Source organism: Hyperolius riggenbachi, chromosome 2 (assembly GCF_040937935.1).
Source record: "Hyperolius riggenbachi isolate aHypRig1 chromosome 2, aHypRig1.pri, whole genome shotgun sequence".
NCBI classification, from domain to species: Eukaryota; Metazoa; Chordata; class Amphibia; order Anura; family Hyperoliidae; genus Hyperolius; species Hyperolius riggenbachi.
Genome location: NC_090647.1, coordinates 451,261,817 through 451,285,967, shown reverse-complemented (window position 1 = coordinate 451,285,967; position 24,151 = coordinate 451,261,817). Strand labels below are relative to the sequence as shown.

At 45.0% G+C, this 24,151-nt stretch overlaps 1 protein-coding gene across 3 annotated transcripts in view; it reads right to left on the bottom strand.

Moving 5' to 3' along the window:
* The window catches only part of C2HXorf58 (chromosome 2 CXorf58 homolog), a 46,998-nt gene continuing 22,847 nt past the window's right edge, over positions 1–24,151 (bottom strand). For 2 of the 3 annotated variants that reach the window (XM_068270057.1, XM_068270058.1), the window contains exon 9: positions 9,548–10,544. In XM_068270057.1, coding sequence (XP_068126158.1) covers positions 10,368–10,544 — 177 coding nt within the window. In that variant the 3' untranslated portion in view covers positions 9,548–10,367. Of the gene's footprint in view, positions 722–9,547; positions 10,545–24,151 lie in introns of those variants that run through there. The other variant, XM_068270059.1, reaches the window with a different exon arrangement.

The window sequence follows — 24,151 nt, the reverse complement described above, 5'->3', positions numbered from 1 at the left end:
GATTCTTGCCTCTGTGTCTTGCAGCCTAAACCCAGAATAACACTTGCAGTGTTGCCATAACGTGCTCAAGGCACACCGAACTGTGAAAGAGGGCTGGCTGTGAATAGCCAAACTATACATACAAGGGATTTTCTTTTCTTCACTTTGGCCTTTTTATTATCAGTCATAGAACAGGCATATTTAGCAGCTTGTTGGATAGAGAAGTAGTTCCAAAACAATCCTCAGGCCTCAACAATAGTCCACATCTTGCAGCTTTCATTCACTGATCAAACGAGGAAGCTGGATTTTCCTGTGCTTGTTTCTGGAGACCCCTGATGGACCTATCACTGAGGCTTGAGAACATCTGTAGATCATGTAATAAACTGGTGGCATGGCCATACATACGTTTCCAGAGAGAATTATTAAAGCATGGTTATCTAACATCAACATTGGCAAATACAGCAAAGGTGAAACTTATTCCACGTTACAGTGTTTGCTTTTTTGGAATCTGTCACAAGGGAAGCCATCAGATAATACAGAAGTCGTCTCCATCCTCGGACGATGGTGGTCCAGGTCACATCCAGTAAAACCTCTCTACCTAGAACTCGTATGTGACCCAAGAGAATGGCCACTATCATCAGACGATGGGTGTTTGCTTCGCAGAGAAACAGAGCAAGTACTGAAAATCGGTCATGAGTTCATCTAGGTGTATATCCAACTCTCGATCGGCTGACATTATATACTGTAAATCAGATGAAGAGGTTTTCTTTAATGTGGACACTCCATAAACAGTTTAAGAATTTTTTTTTTAAATATCGTCAGTTCATGATTATATTTTATATAGTTGAAGAACATGATGATCAGCTCTGGAAAACAAATGATAGCATGCAAATATTTAACATATACTATATCTACTAATACTACTAACCTATTATTGCCATCCACTTCTCAAACTAATTAAAATGTATGTATATGCAAAATGTATAGTGTTCATGTCCATCCTGAATATATATTCTATAATATGCCTTTACTTAACTTCTAATAGTCCAAGCTCAGACCTTTCTTCTTGATGATGTAGGAGTTTGAGGATTACTGCATAGGTTTGTCTCATGGATTAATATTGGTAGAGAATCTTAATGCAAACACTTTCCATAAACGGGGGTACTTTAAGATCTATATTGCTAAGTGCTTATTCTAAATGGAAAATTATGGCAGCTACAGTCAAACTACAACCGAAAAGGGAAACTGCATCTCAATGTGTTTTTATTATAAGGTGTTGGATTTCAGTGCATCGATATTTTACAGTTAATGGTTAATCTCAACTATTTGCAATTTTTAAGCAGTTTTAATCCTCCAGCCAAGCTGCAAAGCCACATTGTGAGGTATTTTCAATACCCTGCCCCAGGGCTAAATAAGAGCTTAACTCTAAAGACAAGTGCAACTTTTTATAACTGTTTTAAGCTTTCAACTTGGAAGTGTAAAATATATATCAATCTTGTTTTATTATAAATCTTGTACAGTTGTGTATAAAAGTTGTAAATAAAATTTTTAATCTTCAAGCACACTCAAATTGTCTCACTTTGTTTTGTATTTTGTATGAGGCGTAAATAAAGTTTTTCAAAGTGAAGTGCTGAAACAAGTTGCTGCTTTTTGGGGTCTCCTTTTCCTCATGACCCTCCATTCTCCTTAATATTTTAGGAAAAAATACAAATGTGTTATTGTTTTGTGTACTCATTGTGAATATACAAAGGAAATGGTCATGTCCAGCCTGTGATATATATTTTTTTGTAGTTTGTTTTATATGGGATCTGGTGGGAAAGGAGGAAAGCTGATAATTATTTATTGTATATAATGATAAACAGCGACCTCTAAAAAGGCACGTGTAGCCGTAAGAAAATCAGAACATTCATTTTAGGCTGAGAATTTTGTCTGATAACATTATATTACTGTCTGGGCAGAAAACGGAATGGTCAACACAAACAACTTTGAGCTCTGTGGACTTGAGACTCTCTTATGAATCCTGCATCTATTAATCTTACAGGAACATAGAGGACCTGGATTTTATTTTTAACCCCGCCACATCCATTGTGCATCACATGATGCAAACATCAACTTGACAGTCATATGGCAAAATTCCCAAGATGTTGTATCCAGTGAAGGAGGAGAGTAGTTCATGGTTCTCATGAAGTATACATAATGGATAAAAATCCAAATGTCCAACTAAATGAAAAAAATAAATAACTGGGCCAATCTCAGGCTCTCCATGAGGTAACACTATATAAAAAATAAATATAAGAACAAGATACTGAAGAATTTGAGAGACTGGAGCCTGGGAAAGGTAAATGGCATCCTACACTACAGAAAAAACAAATGACAATAGGGGTGATCAAACAATAAATGTCCATTGCTATTGTTCCAATAAGCGTATTACAAAGTGGTGTGGTACGTGATAATTGCAGACAACTGACCCGTCATACAGTATACAGCATTTGAAGTCTCTGAACGAGGGTTCTATGCGGAGCACAGAAGGAATCTATGGTAGTCAGCCCCAGTCTTGCTGGCTGTTTTTCTGTGTATTTTTCAGTGCTTTGGCGTCGGTAAAAAAATTATCCGACTCCTCAGTTTAGGAAATCACCGACTCCAGGTACTCAAAATTACTCTGACTCCTCGACTCCTACTCCTTAGTCTAATTTTTACAAAGGTTATGGATTTAGTTAAAAAATCATCTGACTCCTCAGTTCATTGAAACCTCCGACTCCAGATATCCAAAATTGCCCCGACTCCACAGCCCATGTATTTTTTCCAGGTTATTCAGAGGTTTGTAAAATGTAATTGGTGTATATCCTCAGTTATAAGTCGAGAAATTTAGGTCTGACTTTGGGGGTCGCCTTACCTACAAGTCAGATTACATTTCTGACTTGTAGCCTGGATGTTGGGTGGGGCCGCCGGATTTTAGTTTTTTACCTATATTACGATTACATGTTACTACCCACGTTGCAACATGCTTCAGGGGGTGGTGGAAGGGCCACCATTCTTTCTCGATGTCTACAAGAGCTGCTCACCCTCTGTCCTCCCCTGTGCCTAAATGCAGAGCTGCAGTAGCAGAAAGCACATACTGATTCCACCACCAGGCCCTTTATCTCCTCTTCACTATGGCTCAGTCAGAATGCATTAGCATCCTTTCGTTGACTCCTAATGATGTCACCAGAAGCTGACAGAGGGGTGCTAATGCACTCTGACCAAGACAGACTGAAGAGGATATGAAGGTCCCGGCGATAGAATCAATAAGCGCTTTCTGCTGCTGCAGTTCTGCATATAGGCATGGGGAAGGAGAGAGAAGCAGGTGCCCTTGATAGACATTGCGAAAAAGACAGGTGGCCTACTCCCACACACATACACACCAATATATGGGGGAGCACACTGTCTTTAATCTAGAGGTGCACTTTTCATGTACCCTTCACTTTTGGCAATGTTAATAGCTTTTTTTGAATATTATAAAACTAAATACCCTCCAGTCCCCAAGCATCTTTCCCACATTGTTCAGCTGTTACTCTGTGTTAATAGCTGCACTTGGTGGCCACATGGTACAGTAGCTACATCCGGGGACCAGGAGGTGTTGATGTCTACGATACATTTTGCCCTGCACCCGTTAAGCCCTCCTGGTCCCAAAGTGTAATCATCAACTTTGCTGGGTAGACTTATACTCAAGTCATTAACATTCCAGCTTAAAGGACCACTGTCGCAAAGTTCTTACAATTTTAAATATATGTAAACACATATAAAAATAAGTACATTTCTCCCAGAATAAAATGAGCCATAGATTACTTTTCTCCTATGTTGCTTACCGTAAGTAGTAGAAATCTGACATTACCAACAGGTTTTGGGCTAGTCCATTTCTCCATAGGGGATTCTCAACACGGCCTTTATTCTTTATAAAGACTCTCCCTGAAAAAGGTTTATACAAAGATGCTGCCCAGCTTCCCTGCTCACCATATACTTTTTTTTTTTTTTTTTTTTTTTTTTGAGACAGTTGGACAAAGCAAATCCCGTTCACAAAGGGCTAATCCAAACCTGTCGGTTCTGTCAGATTTCTACTACTTACTGTGACAGCAACATAGGAGAACAGTAATATATGGCTCATTTTACTCTGGAAGAAATCTGCGTCTTATCTGTATGTGTTTACATATATTTTATTTTCAGGTGTTCAGGTCAGTGGTCCTTTAAGAGGGTCAAATGTAGGGGTTGACTTATACTCTGGGATTATATTCAATGATATATGACCAGTTCATTTTTGCATCATGAATATAATGAACATGCTAATCCACAACTGATATTTAAAATGTTTATGAATCTAATGTATTTTCATTTCAGGCCATAGTATGTCTCAAAAAACAATTTTTTTGAGGATGGACAATCCTAATAGTGCACAAAAAGGATGCATTTTTTTGTATCTTGCCCCACTAGAGATATGCAAGATACAAAAAGAATGGGGGGGGGGGGGGTGTCCGGCCATTGTTGTGGTGGTCCGCCACAGTACTTCTGCTGGAGGGCCCAGGCCAATGAAGTTGCACACCAGGACCCATATGCAGTTCCCTATTTCTACTCTGTTTTCTCACCTTGTCAATAAAATGCATTTGGCCAGAAACCCACTAGGAGCAATTTTCTGAGCCCTTGGCAATTTGAAAAATCTTGCTAATGTAATGCTATGGGTGTGATCCCACTTGAGCAGTTTGATTTTATAAAAATCCCCCATAGCATTGCATTAGCAAAAGCTTTTTCAAACCACTAGCGATTAGAAATTGCTCCTAGTGGGTTTCTGGCCTTAAACCAACAGCAAGCAAGAAACTACTCAAAATGATTTTGATAGTGTTTTCACCTGCTTTTTGGTTCTTTTTCAATGGCAGAGTGCTGAAAATGTATTTTAAAAAGAAGTTAATACTGCTCTCCTAGGTCAGTGATCTGCAAACTTGGCTCTCCAGCTGTTAAGTAACTACAAGTCCCACAATGCATTGCAGGAGTCGGACAGCCACAGGCATTCAAAAGGCAAATGCATTGTGGGACTTGTAGTTCCTTAATAGCTGGAGAGCCAAGTTTGCCTATCACTGTCTTAGATGGAAAAAGTTAATTGCATATGGACCCAGGTGTTAGCAATATGATTATTGTCCAATGCAAAATCAATTAACCCCTTAGCACACGCACATGCTAATGCTCTCATGCAAATACAGCAGATCAACCATCCAGGAACCGAACCACTGCTATCCCTACAACTAAAGGCTCATACACACATCAGACCATAGTCTTTGGAAAATGAAAGATCACAGACCAATTTTACCCCCTTCCATGTAGTATGAGAGCCATACCTACACAGTCTATTCTATGGAGCTGAACTCTCCATCGGACAGAAATCTTTGCAAGATGCTGCACACAAAGATGCTGTACACATTCAAAAGATCAGTATCTGCAAAAGATCCGTTCCTGCAAAATGCATTCATAGTCTATGAGATCTGCAGATCATCATACACACCTTGTTTAACTGACATTCATCTGCAGATCAGATCCACCAGGATGGATTTTCAGATCTGCAGATGATTGTCTGATCTGCAGATGAATGTCAGTTAAACAAGGTGTGTATGATGATCTGCAGATCTCATAGACTATGAATGCAGTTTGCAGGAACAGATCTTTGGCAGGAACAGATCTTTTGCAGACACTGATCTTTTGAATGTGTACAGCATCTTGCAAAGATTTCTGTCTGATGGGGAGTTCAGCTCCATAGAAAAGACTGTGAGGGCTGGAACCCACAGGAGCGCTTTTGGCAGCGTTTTGGCAGCACTGCGATACGCTAGCAGTTTGCCAAAACGCTGGGCTAATATTAATGGATGGGGCAACTTCCACAGGAGAAGAAAACGCAAACGCAAACGCAGGACGTGCAGCATTTTGGGAGCGTTAGCGCTTCAATGTAAAGTATTGAACCGCTAGCGGAAACGCTCAGCAAAACCTAAACTGAGCGGTTTTGCCAGCGTTTTGCGGTTCAGCACACTGTAACAAAATGAAAAATAATTCACAGGACCAATCAGGATAAAAACGCAAAACGCTGGGCAAAAAAATACAATGTTGCAAAACACGACCAAAAACGCGAATGAATCCGCTTGCAAACCGCTCAGACAAAACGCTAGCGGTTGCGGTTTGCGTTTGCGGATTTCAGTGGGTTCCAGGCCTGAAGGTATGGCTCTCATACTACATGGAAGGGGGGGTAAAATTGGTCTGTGAGCTTTCATTTTCAAAAGACTATGGTCTGATATGTGTATGTAGCCTAAGTTAAAAGCCAGTGACTTTGTTAGCAAAAAATAATAATTCTTTTGGGTAGTCTCATACACTGTGGAGATGTTCCCCAGAGTTTGTATGTGTCCTAACTGTGTCCTTCAACAAGCGCAGTGCATCAACCTTTCAAAAGATTAGGTGAATTTATCCTGACATCCTCTCTTAGTACAGACAGTGCTTCAAACTAATCCCAAGGCTCTGAAGTTGGTACAAAAATTATCCGACTCAGACTCCTCAGTTTCCTTTCACTCCGACTGCAGGTACCCAAAATTGCTTTGACTCCGACTCCACAGCCGTTGCAGGGCTATGGAGCAAGTACAAAAATCATCCGACTCTGAAGTTTATGAACCCACCGACTCCGACTCCACTGCCCTGCTAATTCCACCAGAAAGCTACAATATACATCCATATGCACCATACACACCACATTTAAATGCTGACAATAGTTATAGGAAAGTAGATTGGATTTAACCCTGGCCACAAAGATCATAATTCCAAGAAAAGCACAGAATCCAGGCTCGTCTCCTCAAAACCTTCATGCAGTAAGAATAACACGATCCATTACAGTGCAGAGATGTGAACAAGTCCATAGAATTGTATCGGCAGTGAGCTGACTGTGAACTTAGCTTTGGAGATGGTCAATGAAATGCAAAGAATTCTGACTTTCATGCAATTTAATGCAAACTGTTAACAGCTTGGAATTGGGACAATCAAAAACATTAGGAACTGCTTTTGTCTGGCCCAATTCCAAGCTGGATGCAAAAACCGGTAAACTCCTCAAAATCATTTTGCCTCAGAGAATCAGTGTGGCCATTATAGACAGTGAGCAATTTCCAGTGCTGAAGATTTAGAGGTGTTCATTTAGAAAGTCACTTTTAGGGAAGAGTTTACAGATTACTGTGTGGCACTTCCACAGGTTTACTAATTGCAACCAATATTCACTCATAGTATAGCTGTTTGCAGCAAGAAGGCAGGCAAGCACCTGGATAGAGTCTGGGTAATATGGCGTTTGACTGGGCACAGCTGCAAATGGTGACTGTCCCAGTGTAATTCAATGTGCTCAAGAGAAAAGAGCAGTCTTCATTCACAAAAAAAGAGAAAATAAAAAGTCTGGCGCTATTGAAATGTATTCCAGTAAAGTGCAAGTGCATTCAACACACATGGGCATTAAACAATATCCAAGGCGATAAGAAAAAAGATACCTTTACTTACCTGGGGCTTCTTTCAGCCCATAGAAGTCACATGTGTTCCTCACCGCAGCTCCGATCTTCTCTCTGATCCCGCTGGCAGGCTCTGAAGTATCACTGTCCCCTGGTGGTATAGCGTCTTTTGCGCATGTGCAAGGCATGCGCCCGCAGCACCAGGGACTGGAAGATGCATCAGTTAACCTCCTTGGCAGTCTGATTCTTTCCAGATTTTAGGGGCTAAAAAGCGGTGCAATTTTTTAGCATGCTTTTAGACCCTACAGCCTGGAAAAAAAAATCACACCACAGAGTTCTGAAGCAGCCCCAGCACTCACTCACCTCCCTGGGCTCCAGTGCTGCAGCTCTCCCTGCATCCTCCAGGTGGCGCTGTAACCCTATAGTGAGATTGCCGGCTGTTGTCATGACGACAAGACGGCGATCTCACCAGGGGGAAGCAGAGCTTCGAAGGAGAGGAAGGAGAATGGCGGCCGACAACGGGATCCCCCAGGAGGTGAGTAAAAACGCCCGCTGCGTGCATTGCTCTGCATAGACCTCCCAGCGGCTACCACGAGTTCAGCTCGGGATAACCGCTCCTAGCTTGTTTTTTCCACCCCAAGCTGGACTCGTGATAACCGCTAAGGAGGTTAAGTAAAGCTAGCTTTTTTTAATCACCTCAGATATACTTTATACAATACAATACAATACAATAAAATGTTAAAGTGCTTTTCTCCCATAGGACTCAAAGCGCATAGCTGTGTCTCAGATCAATACAGGGTTGCAGGCTGGACTGTGTTACAGAGGAGATAGTCAGGTGTTCATGAATGCCAGACTGAAAAGGTGGGTTTTCAGTTTAGACTTAAATGCTTCTAGGGATGGAGCTGTCCTGATTGGGTGTGGCAGGGAGTTCCAAAGTGTAGAGGCAGCATGACAAAAGACTCTGTCTCCAAAGGTTTTGAGGTGGACTCTGAGGGTGACCAAGATGTTACGTCCTTTTGATCTAAGATTGTGGGGGTGTGATGCAGTTGCAACAAGTCCTTCAGGTATCCAGGGACCTGATTGTGCAAGGATTTGAATGTCAGTAAGCCAATCTTGAACAAAATTCTCCATTTTATCGGTAGCCAGTGGAGTGAGCACAGGGTTGGTGTTATATGGCAATGGTGGGGTTGGCTCGTTAACAGCCTTGCGGTGGCATTCTGTACTAATTGCAGGAGGCGTAGGTCTTTCTTCTGAAGGCCTGCGTAGAGAACATTGCAGTAGTCCAATCTTGATATGACGAAGGCATGAACTAGGATTGGACCCTTGTCTCTTGCCATGAGCAGATCATTGCAAATCTGGATGAGGGCTGTTTCACAGCTGTGATATTTCCTGACGCCAGATTGAAGAGGGTCAAGGATGCTGTTTCTGGAGAGCCTAGCTTCAAGTTGGAGGTAGACATCCTTTTCAATAACTTTTCCCAGAAAGGGGAGGTTAACGCAGAGTATGCAAAGACAAACCGTAAACAGTACACTTTCCGTTATTGGTGGCACTTAGTGCACAGAGATGTGGCAGTGAATGCCAGGGGTGCACGGCCTGATCTCTGTTTTTCAAGAAAAACTTCTGAGGCTGAGCGTGAAACTAGGTTTCCCTTGCGAAATGGTCATCACGCCATGCACCCCCAGCGCCCACTGCCACATCTCTGCACTCAGTGCCATCAGTAACTATAAGTACACTGTTTACAGTTTTCCTTTGCATACTCTGCATTAACCTAATGTGGACCGACGCAGTTTAAATCTACGTCGGGCGGGTGGCGCTGCGGTTCTGACTGGACGTAAGCTCTATGTCCCATTCACCGTGCATCCCCGCCCGTTCCCACCGCTCTCGACGCTTTCCATCAGCCGCAATGTGCTGCCCTGCCGCCTCTGACGGCAGAGCACTGTGAGCCGGGCTGGAGCCGTTTTCATTGGCTCCTGGCCCTGTCATTACTGTAAGCCAATCCCACTGGCTTACATTGAGTGACAGGGTCAGGAGCCAATGAAAGCGGCTTCTGACCGGCGCACAGCGCTCTGCCGTCATAGAGACGGCAGAGAGAGCAGCCTGCAGCGTGACTGGCGGGAGCGACGGATTATTGCGGTGATTCGTCGGGATGTGGCGTTTTAGCATACCAGCAGCCTCTGGTCCTTAAGGTGGCAGAGGCTGCTGGTACCGAAGTGGTTAATGCCTATGTGTGATGAACGCACTTGCACTTTACTGGAATACATTTCAATAGTGCCAGACATTTTCCTTTCTCCAGTGGCGTAGCTAAGGAGCTTTAGGCCCCCAAGTATTCAGTATCACATTATATAGAACTCTTATGTCCCTGCGTCCTCCTCCTGTGTCCCTGCTTTCAGCCTACTGCGCATGCGCGGCACGTGGGCAGCCGTTGGGACAGCAGGAGGACGGGGGCAGACGTGTGCACACGCGGGTACACGTTGCATGCGCGGGTATGTGTTGTGGCCGTTTGTGCGCATGCGCAGACATGCAGCGGTGGTGACAGGGGCGGGAGGTGAGGTATGTGTTGCGGCCGTGCATGCGCGCTGACATGACGCGGTGGTGACGGGCAGGAGGGGGGATGTGATGCAGAGGCCTAGTGCCCATTATTTTAACGGGCCATAGGTCTAGTTGTATACATAATGCATATGGCACAACAAAACCTGCCAGGGACATCCACAGCATAAGAGGTGTAGCAGAGAAGGGGAACAGTTTGTTTATCATTACCCCTATTCAAAGCATATCAGTGATCATTACCAGTATAGCACCATTGAAAAAGAGATGTAGTTGAGAAAGGGCCCCTAGTGGGCCCCTCTGGTCTCAACCTCTGCATCCCCTACGCCACTGCCTTTCTCTAATTCTGTGATAGCATAGCTGTTAATGGAAACGTGGAGACATCATTTCTGTTTCTTCCAGAGACAAGCCTTGACTCCAAGCATAAAGTTTATCCGCTTCATCTTCCCAGTCATCATCAGAAAACACCACTTGAGTTGAGGCATTGTTTCTAACTGGAAAATGACCATGACTGCATCTGTCGGTATAATCCTTCAGATCCTAAGTAACACATAATTCATTGTTAGTATAATATCATAGTAAAATGCAGATAGCAAATGTTCCAAAAGGATGTTAGTTATCTGATCTGTCTGTTGTTGGCTGAGATAACAATCTTTTTTTGTATATGCATTTCCAAACTCAAGCAAAGCATTGTGATATATACGCAGCCCAAGGCACAGAAGAAACTGAGGAAATGTAGAACTCCATAAGCACATTACCCAGTATTTAAGTGACCCTGATCACAAGTAAAAAATGCCGTACTGAACTTACCTGGGGCTTCCTCCAGCACCCTGTAGTCCGTGAGGTGCCTCTGGGCTCCCTCCGTTCTCCTGCTGGAGACTTGGCCAAAAGTCATGCACAACTGCACATGTGCGGCCCGTCACCATGAGCGTTCTGTGGATGAGTGATTCACTAAAGAAAACCGAGCATGCGCAGAACGCTCATGGCAACAGGTGCATGAATGGTGCATGTGCAGCTAACGGAGCCACCAGCGGGAGGGAACCCAAAGGACGCCAAGGGACCTCACGGACTATGGGGGGATGGAGAAGGCCCCAGGTAAGTTCAGTATGGAATTTTTTACTAATGTTTAGGGTCACTTTAACGGGAACCTAAAGTGAGAAGCATATGGTGACTGCCATATTCATTTCCTTTTGCTACCCGACAGTCCTGCTGATCTCTTTAGCTTCAGTAGTACCTGAAACAACTATACAGCTAATTGGTTCAGATCTGCTTCAGAAACATCTAATCTGCATGATTGTTCAGGGTCTATGGCTAAAATGATTAGAGGCAGAGGACCAGCAGGATAGCCAGACAATCTGCATTGTTCTAAAGGAAATAAATGTCAGCCTTCATATTCCTCTCACTTCAGGGCTAAAACAACATACAATGTTTTCCAAATATTCAAGGCACCCAACAGGTTTTAAAGAGACACTGAAGCGAAAAAAAAAAATTATGATATAATGATGATTTGTATGTGTTGTACCTCTAAGAAATAAAACATTAGGAGCAGAGACATACAGGGAGTGCAGAATTATTAGGCAAGGAGGAATAATTTTATTATTGAATAACAACCATGTTCTCAATGAACCCAAAAAAACTCATTAATATCAAAGCTGAATATTTTTGAAAGTAGTTTTTAGTTTGTTTTTAGTTTTAGCTATTTCAGGGGGATATCTGTGTGTGCAGTTACTGTGCAATTACTGTGCGTAATTATTAGGCAACTTAACAAAAAACAAATATATAGCCATTTCAATTATTTATTTTTACCAGTGAAACCAATATAACATCTCAACATTCACAAATATACATTTCTGACATTCAAAAACAAAACAAAAACAAATCAGTGACCAATATAGCCACCTTTCTTTGCAAGGACACTCAAACGCCTGCCATCCATGGATTCTGTCAGTGTTTAGATCTGTTCACCATCAACATTGCGTGCAGCAGCAACCACAGCCTCCCAGACACTGTTCAGAGAGGTGTACTGTTTTCCCTCCTTGTAAATCTCACATTTTATGATGGACCACAGGTTCTCAATGGGGTTCAGATCAGGTGAACAAGGAGGCCATGTCATTAGTTTTTCTTCTTTTATACCCTTTCTTGCCAGCCACGCTGTGGAGTACTTGGATGCGTGTGATGGAGCATTGTCCTGCATGAAAATCATGTTTTTCTTGAAGGATGCAGACTTCTTCCTGTACCACTGCTTGAAGAAGGGGTCTTCCAGAAACGGGCAGTAGGACTGGGAGTTGAGCTTGACTCCATCCTCAACCTGAAAAGGCCCCACAAGCTCATCTTTGATGATACCAGCCAAACCAGTACTCCACCTCCACCTTGCTGGCGTCTGAGTCGGACTGGAGCTCTCTGCCCTTTACCAATCCAGCCACGGGCCCATCCATCTGGCCCATCAAGACTCACTCTCATTTCATCAGTCAATAAAACCTTAGAAAAATCAGTCTTGAGATATTTCTTGGCCCAGTCTTGACGTTTCAGCTTGTGTGTCTTGTTCAGTGGTGGTCGTCTTTCAGCCTTTCTTACCTTGGCCATGTCTCTGAGTATTGCACACCTTGTGCTTTTGGGCACTCCAGTGATGTTGCAGCTCTGAAATATGGCCAAACTGGTGGCAAGTGGCATCTTGGCAGCTGCACGCTTGACTTTTCTCAGTTCATGGGCAGTTATTTTGCACCTTGGTTTTTCCACACGCTTCTTGCGACCCTGTTGACTATTTTGAATGAAACGCTTGATTGTTCGATGATCACGCTTCAGAAGCTTTGCAATTTTAACCACTTCCCGACCGCCTAACGCACAAGGGCGGCCGGGAAGTGGAGCCCGCAAGGACCAGCTCACCCACAGAGGCGGCGGTCCTTGTAAGGGCATGGGCGGAGCGATCGCGTCATCCGTGACGCGATCCTCCGCCGGCGCCTTTTACCGCTCACCCGCCGCAACATCCCGCTGGCCATACGGAAGCGCCGGCGGGATGTTAACCCCGCGATCGCCGCATACAAAGTGTATAATACACTTTGTAATGTTTACAAAGTGTATTATACAGGCTGCCTCCTGCCCTGGTGGTCCCAATGTCCGAGGGACCACCAGGGCAGGCTGCAGCCTCCCTATGTCGCACCCAAGCACACTGATTTCTCCCCCCCCTGCCCCAGATCGCCCACAGCACCCCTCAGACACCCCCCTGCCCACCCCCCAGACCCCTGTTTGCACCCAATCACCCCCCTAATCACCCGTCAATCACTCCCTGTCACTATTTGTAAACGCTATTTTTTTTTACCCCCCCCCCCTGCCCCCTCCTGCTCACCCCCCACCCCTCAGATTCTCCCCAGACCCCCCCCCCCCCCCCCCTGTGTACTGTATGCATCTATCCCTCTGATCACCTGTCAATCACCCCCTATCACCACCTGTCACTGTTACCCATCAGATCAGACCCTAATCTGCCCCTTGCGGGCACCCAATCACCCGCCTACACGCTCAGATTGCCCTCAGACCCCCCTTATCAATTTGCCAGTGAAATATTTACATCTGTGCTTCCCTGTAATAACCCACTGATCACCTGTCAATCACCCGTCAATCACCCATCAATCACCCCCTGTCACTGCCACCCATCAATCAGCCCCTAACCTGCCCCTTGCGGGCAATCTGATCACCCACCCACACCAATAGATCGCCCGCAGATCCGACGTCAGATCACCTCCCAAGTGCAGTGTTTACATCTGTTATCTACCCTAAACACCCACTAATTACCCATCAATCACCCATCAATCACCCCCTATCACCACCTGTCACTGTTACCCATCAGATCAGACCCTAATCTTCCCCTTGCGGGCACCCAATCACCCTCCTACACGCTCAGATTGCCCTCAGACCCCCCTTATCAATTCGCCAGTGCAATATTTACATCTGTGCTTCCCTGTAATAACCCACTGATCACCTGTCAATCACCTGTCAATCACTCATTAATCACCCCCTGTCACTGCCACCCATCAATCAGCCCCTAACCTGCCCCTTGCGGGCAATCTGGTCACCCACCCACACCAATAGATCGCCCGCAGATCCGACGTCAGATCACCTCCCAAGTGCAGTGTTTACATCTGTTATCTACCCTAAAGACCCACTAATTACCCATCAATCACCCCCTATCACCACCTGTCACTGTTACCCATCAGATCAGACCCTAATCTGCCCCTTGCGGGCACCCAATCACCCGCCTACACGCTCAGATTGCCCTCAGACCCCCCCTTATCAATTCGCCAGTGCATTACTTACATCTGTTCATTCCTGTAATAACCCACTGATCACCTGTCAATCACCCATCAATCACCCCCTGTCACTGCCACCCATCAATCACCCCCTGGCACTGCCACTCATCAATCAGCCCCTAACCTGCCCCTTGCGGGAAATCTGATCACCCACCCACACTAATAGTTCGCCCGCAGATCCGACGTCAGATCACCTCCCAAGTGCAGTGTTTATATCTGTTCTCTACCCTAAACACCCACTAATTACCCATCAATCACCCCCTGTCACTGCTACCTATCAGATTAGACCCCTATCTGCCCCTAGGGCACTCAATCACCCGCCCACACCCTCAGAATGCCCTCAGGCCCCAGCCCTGATCACCTCGCCAGTGCATTGCTTGCATCTATTCCCCCCTCTAATCACACCTTGAGACACCCATCAATCACCTCCTGTCACCCCCTAGCACACCTACCCATCAGTTCAGGCCCTAATTTGCCCCGTGTGGGCTCCTGATCACTCGGCCAAACCCTCAGATCCCCCTCAGACCCCCTTCCGATCACCTCCCCAGTGCATTGATTGCATCTATTTTCCCCTCTAACCACCCCCTGAGACACCCATCAATCACCTCCTGTCACCCCCCTAGCACTCCTATCCATCAAATCAGGCCCAATACAACCTGTCATCTAAAAGGCCACCCTGCATATGACCGGTTTCACAAAATTCGCCCCCTCATAGACCACCTGTCATCAAAATTTGCAGATGCTAATACCCCTGAACAGTCATTTTGAGACATTTGGTTTCCAGACTACTCACGGTTTTGGACCCGTAAAATGCCAGGGCGGTATAGGAACCCCACAAACTGACCCCATTTTAGAAAAAAGACACCCCAATGTATTCTGTTAGGTGTATGACGAGTTCATAGAAGATTTTATTTTTTGTCAAAAGTTAGCGGAAATTGATTTTTGTTTTTTTTTCACAAAGTGTCATTTTTCACTAACTTGTGACAAAAAATAAAATCTTCTATGAACACGCCATACACATAACGGAATACCTTGGGGTGTCTTCTTTCTAAAATGGGGTCACTTGTGGGGTTCCTATACTGCCCTGGCATTTTAGTGGCCCTAAACCGTGAGGAGTAGTCTAGAAAACAAATGCCTCAAAATGACCTGTGATTAGGACGTTGGTCCCCTTAGCGCACCTAGGCTGCAAAAAAGTGTCACACATGTGGTATCGCCGTACTCAGGAGAAGTAGTATAATGTGTTTTGGGGTGTATTTTTACACATACCCATGCTGGGTGGGAGAAAGCTCTCTGTAAATGGACAATTGTGTGTAAAAAAATCAAACAATTGTCATTTACAGAGATATTTCTCCCACCCAGCATGGGTATGTGTAAAAATACACCCCAAAACACATTATACTACTTCTCCTGAGTACGGCGGTACCACATATGTGGCACTTTTTTACACCCTAAGTACGCTAAGGGGCCCAAAGTCCAATGAGTACCTTTAGGATTTCACAGGTCATTTTGCGACATTTGGTTTCAAGACTACTCCTTACGGTTTAGGGCCCCTAAAATGCCAGGGGAGTATAGGAACCCCACAAATGACCTCATTCTAGAAAGAAGACACCCAAACGTATTCCGTTAGGAGTATGGTGAGTTCATAGAAGATTTTATTTTTTGTCACAAGTTAGCGGAAAATGACACTTTGTGAAAAAAACAATTAAAATCAATTTCCGCTAACTTGTGACAAAAAAATAAAAACTTCTATGAACTCACCATACTCCTAACGGAATACCTTGTGGTGTCTTCTTTCTAAAATGGGGTCATTAATGGGGTTCCTATACTGCCCTGGCATTTTAGGGGCCCTAAACCGTGAGGAGTAGTCTTGAAACAAAAATGACCTGTGAAATCCTAAAGGTACTCATTGAACTTTGGGCCCCTTAGCGCAGTTAGGCTGCAAAAAAGTGCCAATCATGTGGTATCGCCGTACTCGGGAGAAGTAGTATAATGTGTTTTGGGGTGTATTTTTACACATACCCATGCTGGGTGGGAGAAATACCTCTGTAAATGACAATCTTTTGATTTTTTTACACACAATTGTCCATTTACAGAGTTATTTCTCCCACCCAGCATGGGTATGTGTAAAAATACACCCCAAAACACATTGTACTACTTCTCCCGAGTACGGCAATACCACATGTGTGGCACTTTTTTGCACCCTAACTGCGCTAAGGGGCCCAAAGTCCAATGAGTACCTTTAGGATTTCACAGGTCATTTTGAGAAATTTTGTTTCAAGACTACTCCTCACGGTTTAGGGCCCCTAAAATGCCAGGACACTATAGGAACCCCACAAATGACTCCATGTTAGAAAGAAGACACCCCAAGGTATTCTGTTAGTAGTACGGTGAGTTCATAGAAGATTTTATTTTTTGTCACAAGTTAGCGGAAATTGATTTTTATTGTTTTTTTTCACAAAGTGTCATTTTCCGCTAACTTGTGACAAAAAATAAAATCTTCTATGAACTCACCGTACTACTAACGGAATACCTTGGGGTGTCTTCTTTCTAAAATGGGGTCATACTGTCCTGGCATTTTAGGGGCCCTAAACCGTGAGGAGTAGTCTTGAAACGAAATTTCTCAAAATGACCTGTGAAATCCTAAAGGTATTCATTGGACTTTGGGCCCCTTAGCGCAGTTAGGGTGCAAAAAAGTGCCACACATGTGGTATCGCCGTACTCAGGAGAAGTAGTATAATGTGTTTTGGGGTGTATTTTTACACATACCCATGCTGAGTGGGAGAAAGATCTCTGTAAATGGACAATTGTGTGTAAAAAAAATTAAAAAATTGTCATTTACAGAGATATTTCTCTCACCCAGCATCAGTATGTGTAAAAATACACCCCAAAACATATTATACTACTTCTCCTGAGTACGGCAATACCACATGTGTGGCACTTTTTTGCAGCCTAACTGCGCTAAGGGGCCCAAAGTCCAATGAGCACCTTTAGGCTTTACAGGGGTGCTTTCAAATTAGCACCCCCCAAAATGCGAGGACAGTAAACACACCCCACAAATGACCCCATTTTGGAAAGTAGACACTTCAAGGTATTCAGAGAGGGGCATGGTGAGTCCGTGGCAGATTTCATTTTTTTTGTTGCAAGTTAGAAGAAATGGAAACTTTTTTTTTTTTTTTGTCACGAAGTGTCATTTTCCGCTTACTTGTGACAAAAATAATATCTTCTATGAACTCACTATGCCTCTCAGTGAATACTTTGGGATGTCTTCTTTCCAAAATGGGGTCATTTAGGGGGTAGTTATACTATCCTGGAATTCTAGCCCCTCATGAAACATGTCAGGTGGTCAGAAAAGTCATAGATGCTGGAAAATGGGAAAATTCACTTTTTGCACCATAGTTTGTTAACGCTATAACTTTTACCCAAACCAATAAATATACACTGAATGGGGTTTTTTTAATCAAAAACATGTTTGTCCACATTTTTCACGCTGCATGTATACAGAAATTTTACTTTATTTGAAAAATGTCAGCACAGAAAGTTAAAAAAATCATTTTTTTTGCCAAAATTCATGTCTTTTTTGATGAATATAATAAAAAGTAAAAATCGCAGGAGCAATCAAATAGCACCAAAAGAAAGCTTTATTAGTGACAAGAAAAGGAGCCAAAATTCATTTAGGTGGTAGGTTGTATGAGCGAGCAATAAACCGTGAAAGCTGCAGTGGTCTGAATGGAAAAAAAGTGGCCGGTCCTTAAGGGGGGGTAAAGCCCATGGTCCTCAAGTGGTTAAGAGTGCTGCATCCCTTTGCAAGATATCTCACTATTTTTGACTTTTCTGATCTTGTCAAGTCCTTCTTTTGGCCCATTTTGCCAAAGGAAAGGAAGTTGCCTAATAATTATGCACACATGATATAGGGTGTTGATGTCATTAGACCACACCCCTTCTCATTACAGAGATGCACATCACCTAATATACTTAATTGGTAGTAGGCTATACAGCTTGGAGTAAGACAACATGCATAAAGAGGATGATGTGGTCAAAATACTCATTTGCCTAATAATTCTCAGAATCAGAATCAGAATCCTTTTATTTTGCCAAGCACGACTGGGTCATGCCCGGAATTGGTTTTAGTAACAAAAACAGGCACAGAAAAATTTGGCAATAGCATTGAATTGCAGCAGTAGAAAGACAGTGAGAAAAGGACAGTGCGAGATAAAGGCAGACATTGCCTTGGTAGCCGTAACAGTAGCAGTGCAAAGAGAAACAAAAAGAGGAGTATCAATGAAGGACAAAAAGAAAAGACTTTTACATAGAGTTAAAATAAAATTAGAAATAACACTTTCAGTAACATGGGCTCAGCAGCTAGAAAGAAAGGTGCAACATTGGGGAGGGGGGCTTAGTTGGAGTTTAAGAGTCTCACTGCTGTGGGGAAGAAAGTGTCTCTGTGTCTCGTTGTTTTGGTGTGGATTGCACAAAACCTCCGGCCCGATGGTAGCCATGTAAAGAAACGATGACCTGGATGTGATGGATCATTGGCAATCTTCTTTGCTCTGGAGCCCATCCTGGAGTTGTGAATGAGCTCCAGTGGGGGGAAGGGGCTTTCCAATTATTTTCTCCGCTGTTCTGATGACCCTCTGTAGTTTGTATCTGTCACCGGCCGAGGCACCAGTGTACCAGACGAGGATGGAGGAGCAGAGAACCGACTCGATAGTGGCAGAGTAGAAGGACTTAAGAAGTTCTTGGGCCATGCTGAACTTCTTTAATTGACGCAGGAAGAACAGCCTCTGCTGGGCCTTCTTTTGGGTTAAGATAGTGTTCGCCTTCCAGTTCAGGTCGTCTGAGATTGTTGTGCCCAGGAGGCGAACGTTGGGTACTCTTTCAACTTCGGATGCATCTATGTAGATCGGGCCGGGGCTGGTGCTCTGCCTTCTGAAGTCAATGAGCATCTCAACAGTTTTGGTAGTGTTGAGAACCAGCTTGTTCTCCTGGCACCAGTGGCAGATCCTGTCCACCTCCTGCCTGTAAGCCCGCTCGTCGTTCTTGTTAATGAGGCCAACAATGGTGGTATCGTCGGCGAATTTGATTACCTTAACGGAGTTGGTCATGGATATACAATTGTTCGTATAGAGCGAGAACAGGAAAGGTGACAGGACACAGCCTTGAGGGGCTCCAGTGTTAGTAGTTCTTGGCCTGGACGAGATGTTGCCCAGCTTTACAATTTGGGACCTGCCTGTTAGTAAGTCCATGATCCAGCAGCGAAGGGTGGGGTGAACGTCAAGGTCTACAAGGTTGTTATGCAGTATCCAAGGGCTGATGGTATTGAAGGCCGAGCTGAAGTCCAGAAGGAGCATTCTGGCATATGAGTCTGGTCTGTCCAGGTGGTCCGTGATGTACTCCAGGCAGATGTTGATCGCGTCGTCAGTGGATCTATTCGCTCTGTACGCAAATTGAAACGGGTCCAGTTTGTGCAGTGTGGAGTCCTTAAGGAAGGATAGGATCACTTTCTCAAAGATCTTCACTCCATGTAAGTCTAATATTGTTTCCAGTACAGGAAGAGTTAAGAAACTCCAGTTGTTATCTATGCAAAAGAGCCATTGAGCTCCACACTTTCAAAGTTGTAGAGAGCTCTGTCTTCTGAAGCTTGTTATCTCAACTGTTAGTCACTGTATTTTCTTTTTCTCTCCAGGGAACAGTTCAAAAGTTCACTGGCCTACTCTGTAAAATCATTTAGAATGCTGAGTAGTGTGTAAACTGCAAATATTAGAGACTGATGCAATGTTCTAAAAAACACTATATAACTGAAAATAAAAATATGAGAATATATTCTTTGCTACTAATGTTCTAGTAATTATCCGTACTACACATACAATTCATTATATCATATTTTTTTCCACTTCAGTGTCTCATTAACTTGCGTTTTATTAGTGTAGACTCAACACTACATGTTTAGGGGTCTTACGCCACACCTGACAAAAGGGTAAGACCCCAAAACATGTAGTGTGCTGTCTATTCTAATAAAACGCAAGTTAAAAGGTTGTGGAGTGCGTCCTCTACTCTGTGTACTCTGGATACATTCATGGAAAAGTGATGACTCCCAGGAGGATTGTGCACGGGCACTCAGGTTTGGAGATGGCCCGAACGGTTCGCCAGCGAATGGGAACCGGCGAACTTCGGTGGTTCGTGATCGCGGAGAACCGTGAACTTTTCCGGAAGTTTAATTCACCCCCATAGTGCATCACTAGGGTCAACTTTGACCCTCTACATCACAGTCAGCAGGCACATTGTAGCCAATTAGGCTACACTCCCTCCTGGAGCCCCACCCCCCCCCTTATAAAAGGCAGGCAGTGTCAGGCATTGGACTCACTTGTGTGCCTGCAGTAACTAGAGAAGGGAGAGCTGCTGCTGAAGAGAGAGCTATAGGGAAAGCTTAGTTAGGCTCTTGTAGGCTTGTTAGCTTGCTCCTTGATGATCCTTATTGCTAAAAACGCACCCCTCAACAGCTCTTTTGAGAGCTAATCTTGTTCTTGTGATCTATTTGTGTGTGTGTGTGTGTGTGTGTGTGTGTGTGTGTGTGTGTGTGTCCCACAGACACTTGTGTTGCATAGACAGCCTTGATAATTCCTACTGTGCCACTGCCAGGCCCAGCACATTCAATGACTACCTGTGTGTGTGTGACAGGCAGCTGCACATTTGTGATCCCAATCACTGCACCTGTTCACTGTTCAGTGCACCTACCTACCTATACTTACGTGAGCGCACACATAGTTAATACCACCAGTCATTGCACCTGTTCATGGGACCTGTGTGTGACAGGTAAACATTTGTAATTCCAATCACTGCACCTGTTCACTGTTAAGTGCACCTACCTACCTACCTACGTGAGCACAAGCAGTGTAATATACCACCAGTCATTGCACCTGTTCACGGTACCTGTGTGTGACAGCTGCACATTTGTAATACCAATCCCTGCATACCTGTTCACTGTACCTGTGACCGCACGCTGTTTAGTATACCAGCCCGTGCATACCTGTTAACTGCACCTGTGTGACAGCTGCACATTGTATTGTAATACCAATCACTGCTACCTTTCACTGCACCTGTGTGACCGCACGCTGTTTAGTATACCAGTCCGTGCATACCTGTTAACTGCACCTGTGTAACCGTACATTGTATTAGTTAAGTCAGTGCATACCTTTCACTTCATCCCCCCCAATATGGACAAAACAAGAGGCAGAGCCAGAGGCAGGCCACCTGGCAGGTCTGTTAGAGGTCGCGCTGTCGTGATTTCATGCGGCCCTCGACCAAAGTACAGTGTTCAGAAGAAGGCACATGCCATCAACCCCCAATATTGTCAGGACGTAGTTGACTATTTAACACAGAAGACCTCATCCTCCTCAGCTTCCGCACGGAAGCGTGGCATATCTTCCTCCTCCTGCTCTGATTCTGGCACCCCACTTAACACTCCGTCCGGCAGCCATCACCAAAGTGCCATAATCACAGGGTTCAGCGGTGTGGAATTTTTTTTGTGTGTCTGCCTCAGATGAGAGCAATGCCATCTGTACTCTCTGTCACCGAAAATTGAGCCGTGGAAAGACCAAGACCCACGTAGGGACAAATACCTTACGAAGGCACATGATTACAAAGCACAAACTGCAATGGGATGACCACCTGAGGAAAAGCAGCACCCAAAAGCAAAGCCACACACCGCAGTGGAAGATACCAGGCCGCAATTATTTCTCAAAAAAGGCGAAAACTAAACAGTACCGTGATGTTGAAAGGCAAGTGGTGACATCTCTGGCACACAGCGTTGGGTCAAGGGACCATCTGACCACAGATGTCTGGTCTGCAAAGCACGCTCAGGCCTGCATGAAGACTAAGTCAGTCCCCACACACAGCATCTCTGCCTGCACGCCGTGTGACTGCCTTCCCCAAGACTAAGTCGGTCCCCACACAGCATCTCTGCCTGCAGGCCGCTTGACTGCCTTCTCCGCAACCACCAACATGGTCCAGGACTCCAGGCGGATTCCTGAATTTTTAAGGCCGCTGCTAGCAGCGGCCGCTATAATAATTTTTCTAGTGCGTGTATATGCCTGCCTAATTTTTCTGGCTGCACTGCAGCTGCAACAACAAGACAAAAGGCATGTACATGTGTCAATTCCCCTTTGTGATCGTTACCTTGCCGTGGTGAAGGGGCTTGCGTATCACAATGAAGCAATGACCGCCGGCTATATGAGTGTGTTGGGGGGCACACCCGACCCAAGATAATAAGGTCGTTGCTTCATTGTGGACAGACCAAATTCGATCAGCTGGACAGTTACTGTTGTTCTGTCATTGAGCTACCTCAGCCCGACCATATGGGCTTGAAAACCGCCATCGCCTGCACTCTCGCCATTGTGCGCACCAGTCCAGCACGGCTATCACTACACAAACAGCTGTTTGCGGTGCGTTACACAGTGAGTTTGATCTGTCAGTGTGAAGCAGTACACTAATTACACTACCTGATTGATGTATACACACACAAGATGTTTTAAAGCACTTTATGCCTCCAATTTAGCAATGCAATGTGATTTCTGCCCTTAAAACCCTGCTGTGCATCAAATCCGTTCTTTTCCCTGGGACTTTTAGCGTGTATCCCACTCCGCCATGCCCCCTCCAGGTGTTAGACCTCTTGAAACATCTTTTCCATCACTTTTGTGGCCAGAATTAGTGTTTGTAGTTTTGAAAGTGCGCCTGCCCATTTAAGTCTACTGCAGTTTGCGAAGTTCAAAGTCCGCAAACCTAAAATCAGAGGTTCAAGCCATCTTTAATGGCGCCGAAGTTACTCACTGTGCGCCGCTATAGCCGTAATTCCTATTACGGTTTATGGTGGCACCGGCTACGCCGAAATCTCCTGCGCTGGATTTGACGTGCTCGCCTGAGACTCTTCTCGTCTCAGGTACACTTTAACAGTATGATTTTTTTTTTCTTCAGTGGCTACACTCCTCTCTTAACCTTTATAGGATTTGTTGTGAGTTTGCACAAGCGAGGTGTATCTGGCCAAGTTATTGTCAGGGTTCTTGCGAACCGTTGGGGTTCTGTTGATCCCGTCGCTGGTATCAAGGGGTGAGCAGCCCCAAGGTGTGGGGTCTAAGCAAGCACGGGTCTTCACCAGTGCAACCCGCAAGGGATAATGGGCCGTCGCCTGGTGCTCGCTTGCTGCCTGGTGCTCGCCAGGTCACGACCCCAAGGACTACCGCACCAGTGACGGCAAGAACAGAGGGTACCTGATGCTATATAGGGGATACTGGCAGAATGGACCATTGGGCAAGGACAGGCTAGCAGGACCGGACTGGCAGGGCAGGAAGGCCTAACCAATAGGGATCCCAGGAACGAACTGGCAGGCTGGGGAAAACCCAGGAAGGGAGCTGACTGTATGGTTCCTGGGAGGCAACGGACAGACAGGAAATCCCGGGTAAGAAGCTGACAGCTAGGATCCCAGAAGTATTGACTGACAGGGTATGTCCCGGAGATACTGACAGTCAGAGGTAGTACCTGGGAAGGGAGCTGATAGGCTAGGAAACCAGGAGGGAATGGGCAGGCTGAGGGAAACCCAGGGAAGCTGCAGGTGACTGGTAAGTTCCGTAGGGAACTGACAGGCTGAGGGAATCCCCAGGAAAGCTGCAGGTGACAGGAGAGCTCCGGAGGGAACTCGCAGGCCGATGGAATCCCAGGGAAGCTGCAGGTAACTGGAGATTGCTAGAGGGAACTGACAGGCTGAGGGAATCCTCAGGGAGTGCAGTGGACAGGGTAGGGAGACTGACAGGGAACAGGGATAGGCACAGGGAGGCGGGCCGGGAAGTGCAGGCTGGG